Source organism: Chrysemys picta, chromosome 17, assembly GCF_011386835.1.
Source record: "Chrysemys picta bellii isolate R12L10 chromosome 17, ASM1138683v2, whole genome shotgun sequence".
NCBI classification, from domain to species: Eukaryota; Metazoa; Chordata; order Testudines; family Emydidae; genus Chrysemys; species Chrysemys picta.
The window spans coordinates 25,177,929-25,186,817 of record NC_088807.1 but is presented as its reverse complement, the minus strand read 5'-3'; the positions used below and the strand labels follow the sequence as shown (position 1 = coordinate 25,186,817).

Below are 8,889 nucleotides of genomic sequence, written 5' to 3'. Positions count from 1 at the left end.
CCCCACACCCCCCAAATGGCTGCATAGGAACCACAGACCAGGCACCAGGCGGACGCAACGTTGCCTGAGTTTGCCGAGAGCCTGCGCCCATTGCTCGGCGAGGCAGGCCGGCCCCAACCATCGCCAGGTTTCCCCCCCGTCCCCCAGCTCTCCCGGTGCCCCTCACTCCCAGCCCTGGCTGGGGCCATTCGCAGAGCCCAACTTCCCCAGGCCCCGGGAGCTCAGCGTTGGTCGGTGGTTTTTTCTGCGCTTCCTGTTGAAAAAAGTCCCCGCAACGCGGAAGTTCCCTGGGGCGAGCTCAGGGTGGGGAGAGACCCCGAGAACCCGCTGGGGGCTGGAGCCAGGAGCCAGCATGAGCCGGGGGTCCAGGTCAGGGGCACGAGGGCAGCAGGAGAACGTCCCCTCCCAGCTCCTCCGGGATCATGAAAACCAGCAGGTGTTTGAGCTCCTGGGCCGGAAATGCACGGTGAGGCGTGAGGCCCAGAGGGTGCTGACACCAGGGGCTGGGGGTTGGGAGTGGGGGGCACCTGCAGAGCTGCGGGGGAACCCAGGGCTGGAGGTCGGGAGTTGGGGGCACCGGCAGAGCTGGGGGTACCCCAGGGCTGGGCTGGCAGGGGGGTGCAGGTCAGGAGTGAGGGGCACCGGCAGAGTTGGGGAGCAGACTAGGACTGGGCTAGCAGGGGGCTGCAGGTCGGGAATGAGAGGGACTGGCAGGTTGGGAGTGGGGGGCACCAGCCGGGCTTGGCACAGGGGAGCACTGGGCTAGCAGGGGGCTGCAGTGGAGCAGGGGCACCAGCAGAGCTTGGGGGAGCCCAGGGCTGGGATAGCAAGATGTGGATTGGAAGTGGGGGGCACTGGAAGAGGTGGGGGGGAGCCCAGGGCTGGGTGAGTAAGGGGTGCGGGTCGGGAGTGGGGGGCACCGGCAGAGCTGGGCGGGGGAGCACTGGGCTAGCAGGGTCCTGCAGTGGAGGGGGGGGCACCAGCAGAGCTGGGCTAGCAGGGGGCTGCGGGTTGGGAGTGAGGGGCACCTTCATTGCTGCATCCCTCCCCCTCCGCTCAGGAGGAAGTGGGGTGAGCGGTGCTGACGGGGGCTGTGAGGGGCCCGGCGCGGTGACGCTGGGGAGCCCGGAGCCTCGGCCAACATCGGAAACCAAGACAGGAACTGGCAGCCCCGGGGGGCCACGCTTAGGGCCAGACGAGCCCTTCCCCCATGGCGTTCTGTGCGGCTGTTCCCCAGCCGCCCCAGAGCTGGCTGCATCTCAGGCGCGCTCTCTCTGTAACTCGATTGTCTCTGTGCCAGACCCTGGCCACGTCGGTGGCCCAGCTGTACCAGGCCATGCCCCCCAACAGCCAGGTGTGGGGTAAGCAGGGCTGCGGGGTCCTGTGCCTGGTCAAGGACAACCCCCGGCGCTCCTACTTCATCCGCCTCTTCGATCTCAAGGTGAGTCTCTGTCCTCCTCCCGGCAGCTCCCCATCCCTTCCCAGCACTGGCGAGAGAACCCAGGAGTCCTGGCTCCCAGCCCCCAACCCCCTGCTCTAACCCCCAGACCCCACCCCCCTCCCAGAGGCGGGGAGAGAACCCAGGAATCCAGGCTCCCAGCCCCCCCGCTCTAACCACTAGACCCCAGTCCCCTTCCAGAGCTGAGAGAGAACCCAGGAGTCCTGGCTCCCAGCCCCCCTGCTCTAACCACTAGACCCCACTCCCCTCCCAGAGTCGGGCAAAGAACCCAGGCATCCTGGCTCCCAGCGCCCCCTGCTGGCGGGGTGCTAACCGGGGTTCCCCTTTCTCTTGCAGGACAGGAGGCTCACGTGGGAGCTGGAGCTCTCCAGCCAGCTGGTCTATTCTGCTGTCACCCCCTATTTCCATACCTTCCCCGGGGACGTGAGTATCTGCCCCAGAGGGGGCCGGGGGGCCGGGGTGGGGGGTTGATCAGTGGGGCGGGGCTTCCAGACATAGCCCTGCCCCCGGAGACAACAGTTCAGAGACAGGGGGGTGAAAAGAAGGAGAAAATTGAGGGCTACCAATAAGAAGTGAGGCTGGAAACCCGTATGCCTGGGTTCTCTCCTGGCTCTGGGAGGGGAGTGGGGTCTAGTAGTTAGAGCAGGGGGGGCTGGGAGCCAGGACTCCTGGGTTCTCTCCCCAGCTCTGGGAGGGGACTGGGGTCTAGTGGTTAGAGCAGGGGGCTGGGAGCCTGGATTCCTGGGTTCTCTCCTGGCCCTGGGCCCCCCCAGGACCAGCGAGGTGCCTTTTGCTTTCAGGAATGCCAGGCCGGGCTGAACTTTGCGGACGAGGCTGAGGCCCGCGACTTCTATGCGCTGGTGGAGGAGAAGATCCAGAAGCGACAGCAGCGGATGGGTACGTGGAGGGGTTGGGAGCCGGCCAGCGCCCCCTAGAGGGGACAGGCCCCGTGCCCCATTCCCCGCCCCCCTGAGCCAGCCCGTGCCAGGGTCACAGTGCTTGTTCTCCTCTTTCCTCAGAGAAACGGCAGCTTCCCCCGCCACCTCCCCCGGTCAATGAAGGTGAGTCCCCCTCTATCCCACAGTCCTTTGCAATGGGGGGGAGGGGCAGGTTAGGGGTAGACCCCCCACCAAACTCTCCCACTGGGGGTGGGGGGGCTGGTGACATGGGTCTAACCCCGGCTCTTTTTGTCTCCTTTAGAGCGACGGGCGACGACGCTGCCCCGATCCCCAATGCACGGGGGAGACATGAATGGTAAGTGCTTTGGAGGTGGGGGGCTTGAAAAGGTTAATTCAGCCCCCCACCCCTCCGCCCCACGACGCCCCCCCAGCGCCCGGCCCTGACTACCAGGGGAGAGCGCCCCCTGCCTCACTCCCTGCCCCACGACGCCCCCCAGCGCATGGCCCTGACTGCCAGGGCAGAGCACCCCCTGCCCAGCCCCCCACCCTGCTCCCCACAGCATGGTGCCCCCCAGTGCCCGGCCCTGACTGCCAGGGGAGAGCACCCCCTGCCCAGCCCCCCAACCTGCTCCCCACAGCCCCATTTCTCTCTCCCGCAGGTCCCAGCAAACAGCCGAATTCCCCCTCCGGCTCCTTGAACCTGATGACAATGGACATCCAGAACCCGGACATCACCTCGTCTCGGTACCGGGGGCTGCCGGTGCCCACAGTCACCGAGAAGAAGAAGGGCAAGAAAAAGATCTCCAAGGCCGACATCGGCGCCCCAAGCGGATTCAAGTGAGAGCTGGCATCAGGGGGGCCGGGAATGGGGCGCGGGGCCTGGCCCCTCTAGGGGGTGCTGGCTCCTGTCTGTCCCCAGGGCGGGGGCTGGCTGGCTCAGGGGGGCCGGGAATGGGGCACGGGACCTGGCCCCCTCTAGGGGGTGCTGGCTCCTGTCTGGCCCCAGGGTGGGGGGCTGGCTGTCTCAGGGGGGCCGGGAATGGTGTGCGGGGCCTGGCCCCTCTAGGGGGTGCTGGCTCCTGTCTGGCCCCAGGGCGGGGGGCTGGCTGGCTCAGGGGGGCCGGGAATGGGGCACGGGACCTGGCCCCCTCTAGGGGGTGCTGGCTCCTGTCTGGCCCCAGGGTGGGGGGCTGGCTGGCTCAGGGGGGCCGGGAATGGGGCACGGGACCTGGCCCCCTCTAGAACTGGCTAATCTTTGTTCTCCTTCCAGGCATGTCACCCACGTCGGATGGGACCCCAACACCGGCTTTGACGTATGTAGCTTCAGAGACGGGGCATGGTGGGGGTCTGACCCTGGGGTCCCAGGGATCAGAGGGGCTGGGAAGGGGGCCAAGGACGGGCCGTGGGGTAAAGCTTCGGCGTTAGCAATGTCTGTGTACAGTGGGAAGGGCGGGTTTCACTCTGCTTGTGGCTACCAGGTGTGATGCGGGGTGTGACTGGGCTTCAGTTGCTGTGTGTGGCTGTTTCCCGGCTGCCCCGCCCCAGAGGTGGCTGCATCTTAGCATCCGGTGAGCCATCCCTATGCAGCGTTATGTGCGGCGGTTCCCCAGCTGCCCCGCTCTAGAGGTAGCTGAATCTCAGTGCCAGGCGAGCTATCTCCATGGGGTGTCATGTGCAGCTGTTCCCCAGCTGCCCCGCACCAGAAGTAGCTGCATCTCAGTGCCCCATGGAGCATTATGGGGGCAAATTTGGGGTTTGCTTGAGCCAGGACTGCCCAAGATACCGCCTCCCTGTGGCCCTCCGTCCCCCCAGCTTTTTCCAAACTCGTCTTGTTCTCCCAACGCACATTTGCCCTCAACTGGGGTCAGATCCTGGCTCCGAGCTCCCCCCGCCCTGCCCGCCCAAGCTGCTCGGGGAGTTGGCAGCGTGGCCGTTATTGGCGGTGAGGTTGGTGCGTGCCCACAGGATAGGGGCAAGTCACAGCCAGCCAGAGGCACTGCCGGAGCTAGCGGGCGTCTGGATGGCACAAGGGGCAGGGCGCGGTCCTAGCCCCAGGATGTTTTTCGGACTCCAGACAGTGTGTTTTCTCCTTGGGGCTCAACTGGGAATTAACACCGGGCCTGTGGCATGCCGCAGTTGGCGGCTAGGTGATCTGGCCTGCAAAATCGATTGCCAGGTTCTCTCGGGACTGTCCCTTTTTTGCTGCAGCTTGTCGGGAAGTCTGGCCGAGGCAGCCAGTGTCACGGGCTCTGGATGGCATGGGGTTTTTCCCTGGCCCTCAAAGGCAGCCGCCCAATAATCTGGTCATGAGACCCTGCAAGAGGATGCGTCGTATGACACTGATCTCAGCCACTTCTGAATGCAGCCACTTCTGGGGCGGAACGGCTGGGAACAGCCCCATATAACGCCACATGGGGAAGGCTCGCCTGGCGCTGAGAGGCAGCCAGCTCTGGAGCGGGGTGGCTGGGAACAGCCCCATATAACGCCACATGGGGAAGGCTTGCCTGGTGCTGAGATGCAGCCAGCTCTGGGGTGGGGCAGCTGACATCACCTCCCAGTCGGATCCCTCCAGGAACATCTCCCAGCCGCTTGCTCTGCCCAGTGGGTTAGGCTTTGAGGGGGTCAGTATTAGGGGGTCCCCCGAGGCTGCTGGGGGGGGCTAGTTTAAGGCATGATCCATAAAACCCCCATCCCCGGATTTCAGGGGTTGAAGCTTTGTGCTCTGTCCATCTGGGTACCTGCAGCTGGGGGTGGGAAGTGGGCGGCGTGAACTTGGGGGGTGTTCGCCCTGGGATTGAGCTGCCTTCCTCCATCCGTCTCTCTCCTAGGTGAATAACCTGGACCCCGACCTGAAGACGCTCTTCTCCCAGGCCGGGATCAGCGAGGCACAGCTGACTGACGCCGAGACCTCCAAACTCATCTACGATTTCATCGAAGGCCAGGGCGGGCTGGAGGCTGTGAAGGAGGAGCTGAGACGCCAGGGTGAGCTCTCCCTGTGTGGCGTTATGTGCGGCTGTTCCCCAGCTCCCCATCCCCAGAGGTGGCTGCATCTCAGCGCTGGACGAGCCGTCCCTGTGTGGCGTTATGTGCGGCTGTTCCCCAGCCGCCCATCCCCAGAGGTGGCTGCATCTCAGTGCTGGGCGAGCCATCCCTGTGCGGCGTTATGTGCGGCTGTTCTCCAGCCACCCTGCCCCAGAAACAGCTGCATCTCAGTCCCGGGCAAGCCGCCCCATGTGGTGCTTTGGGATCCGCAGGGAACGGGGTGGGGGAAGAGACTCGTTATAGGCTGGGCTTTAATTGCAGTTCGTTTCTCCCCACAGGTCCAGCACCTCCTCCGCCCCCCATGACCCGATCTGGGCCCCTCCCTCCCCCACCCCCTGCCTCAGCGAGGGGCAGGTCTGGCCCGTTGCCCCCGATCCCAGGCGGCCCCCCACCCCCGTCATCTATGCCAAATAGGGGGCCCGTTCCCTCCCAGCCTCCCAGGGGGCATCTGCCCCCCCCTCGTGGGCCCCCTCCCCCTACCTCCCGGTCTGGTCCGCCCCCCCCTCCGCCTGCTTCTGGGGCAGCCCCCCCACCCCCTCCTCCCCCACCGCCCCCTCCACCCCCAGTCTCTTCAGGGCCTTGTCCCCCTCCCCCACTTCCTTCAGGGGGGGGCAGCTCCCCAGGGGGCCAGCCTGCTCCCCCCGCAAAGGGTCGTGGGGCCCTGCTGGACCAGATCCGCCAAGGCATACAGCTCAACAAGGTGAGCTGTGGGGCAGATAGGGGGCAGGGAGGGAGATGGGGGGAAGGGAGGAAGAGAGATGAGGGCTGAGTGGGGGGGCAGGGATGGAGGAGGTGGGGGAAGGGAGGGGGACAGGGTGGCTGGGGTGGGTGGGGAAGGGGGCGATGGAGGGCTAGGGGAGTTGGGGGCAGGTGTGGGATATGGAGTGGGGAGAGGGGAGCAGTGATGGGGAGGGGGCGGCTGGCTGGGTGGGGCTGCGAGGGGGGAGTTAGAGCTGGCTTTGGGTGTGAGGGTGGGGGAAATGGGCTCTAGTGGTGCCAGGGGGTGGGTGGGTGCAGGGGGTCTGAGCTGAGGGCTCTGGTGGTACCAGGGGGGGTGGATGGGTGCAGGGGGTCTGTGATGTGAGCCCTAGCGGTGCCAGGGGGTGGGGGGGTGCAGGGGGGTCTGTGATGGGGGCCCTGGTGGTGCCAGGGGGGTGGGTGGGTGCAGGGGGGTCTGGGCTGGGGGCCCTGGCGGTGCCAGGGGGTGGGTGGGTGCAGGGGGGTCTGTGATGGGGGCCCTGGCGGTGCCAGGGGGGTGGCTGGGTGCAGGAGGTCTGGGCTGGGGGCCCTGGCGGTACCAGGGAGCTGGGTGGGTGCAGGGGGGTCTGTGATGGGGGCCCTGGCCGTGCCAGGGGGCTGGGTGGGTGCAGGGGGGTCTGTGATGGGGGCCCTGGCGGTGCCAGGGGGTAGGTGGGTGCAGGGGATGGGTGCTTCAGGCCCTGACCCCTCCCTGCATTGCAGACCCCCGAGATGCTGGACTCCCCGCCGCCCGCTCAGAGCTCGGAGGGCCTGGTGGGGGCGCTCATGCATGTCATGCAGAAGCGGAGCAAAGTGATCCACTCCTCAGGTGAGTGGCCCCATCCCGCCTCGGCGGTGGGGGGTGGGTGCCGTGCCCCTCCTCCCCCACCCCCTGCCCCCTCCGCCACTCACCCTCCTCTTCCTCCCGCAGACGAAGGCGAGGACAACGGCGGGGACGAGGAGGACGATGACGAATGGGACGACTGAGCTCCGTCCCCAGCAAGAAAAGCTCCCCCCCTTGTGCACTGGGCGCTGTGCCCCATTCCCCTGGGTGATCCCCCAGCCCACCTGGCCCCTTAGCAATAAAGACAGCTCTCTGCTTGACATGCTGCCCCATCTTTTACCCAGAATTCCCCTCCCTAAGCCCCCAGCTTCCCCTATCTGCGCCCATCACCCCCTCAAAACCCAGGGCTTGACAATACCCTGGTCTCCACTGACCTCTTTGGCATCAGAAACAAACCGATCTCCTTCCAACTTGGCTCCTTGCTTTGATCTCAGCCCGATTGAAAAAACAAGCCAAGTTGGAATCAAGCCCAGCACGGCTCTTCAGCGCAGATTTTGGGGCGGATTAAAACCCATTGGTTTGGGTCAATGTCTGAGTGACAGGACTGGAAGCCGGAGCGCTTGATCTGAGGCCGTGTCTACGCCCCATGTGTTCTGGTGGCACAGTTAGAGAAGATTTAGTGTTGACACTTTCAACGGCAATGGAAGGGGTCTGTAGTTGATCCATCTTGCCGGTAGCTAAGTCGGCGGAAGAATTCTTAGTTGTGTCTATACCTGTGTGTTAGGTTGGCTTGACGATGGTGACCTGGGGGGTGAATTTTGCACACCCCGAGCGCCATAGCTAGGTTGATCTCAATTTTGAGCATAGACCGGAGCAGCCACTCTAGACTAATGTCTTGTTATAATGGCGTCGGCGTCACCCGCAATATAGAACTTGCTCGTGAGTTTTGGCTTATTCATCTCAAGGCTTGGCAGAAACTGATTTTTGTTTGTTTTTTTATCATTTCGACGGAGCAGAGTTTGACTTTTATTTTTCAATCTTTTTGATGGCTCGTATCACTGTTTATTTTGAAGGTGGGAAATGATGCGGGTGTGTGTGGGGGGTCAGGGAATAATTATTTCATGAGGTTGAGTTCAAAAAGCGAAAGTTTTAAAACACAAAGTCTCTTGAAGATGGACGAAGTCAAGAGCATGATATGCATCCAAAGAAGTGGGCTGTAGTCCACGAAAGCTTATGCTCTAATAAATTTGTTAGTCTCTAAGGTGCCACAAGTACTCCTGTTCTTTTTGAAGTCAAGAGCCTCAGCTCAAACTCAGACATGGTCTCAAGTAGCCAGTCAAAGCGATTGTTACTCCTTTGATCTTTATTAAACAACTTTATCAACTGTTTCTCCAGTCGCTTTCATGGCAGCGAGCCCAGCACACGGGGGATTTGCTCTGGGGCACAGAATTGGGGAATGGGGCCTTTCCTCTCTAGGTGTACCAGGCTTTGTATCCCACCCCAATAAAACCAGCTGGGAGGCCAGGGAGCGTGACCCCCCCCCCAATCAGTCCTCGCCTTTCCCGCGTCAGTAAAACAACTCAGAGTGCCAACCCAGGATCCAAACCCTTGGACCCCCAGTTTCCAAGGGGGCTTTTGTGTTTTGTCATTGGTGTCTGAATTTCACACCCCTTCCCCTGGCCTTGTCATTGATACCTAGGGGACGCCAACCCGACAGGCCTTGACGTTGGCACCTGGGTGATGCCAACCTGCCCCACCCAGCATTGACATTGGCGCCTGGGTGACGCCACCCCCCTCCTTGCAGCATTGACATTGGTGCCTGGGTGACGCCATCCTGCCCTGTGGCCTTGCCGTTAGTGCCAGGCAGTGACTCTGGTGCCAGAGCAAGGGGACCAGGGCAAACCAGGGGTGCTGATGGGAGGGCAGAATCATGGGGGGGGGGGGAAGGGGGCTACATGTTGTTTTAG

At 63.6% G+C, this 8,889-nt stretch overlaps 1 protein-coding gene across 1 annotated transcript; it reads left to right on the top strand.

Moving 5' to 3' along the window:
- The first annotated feature begins 238 nt into the window (after window positions 1-238).
- WAS (WASP actin nucleation promoting factor) lies at window positions 239-8,310 on the top strand. The gene is made up of 12 exons (XM_065571326.1): window positions 239-466; window positions 1,301-1,441; window positions 1,796-1,882; window positions 2,260-2,356; window positions 2,479-2,520; window positions 2,660-2,713; window positions 3,018-3,195; window positions 3,629-3,671; window positions 5,187-5,340; window positions 5,679-6,100; window positions 6,862-6,967; window positions 7,070-8,310. Exons 1-12 carry the CDS (start codon window positions 353-355, stop codon window positions 7,123-7,125), a joined length of 1,494 nt encoding a protein of 497 aa, XP_065427398.1. The 5' UTR covers window positions 239-352; the 3' UTR covers window positions 7,126-8,310.
- Window positions 8,311-8,889: the final 579 nt, after the last annotated feature.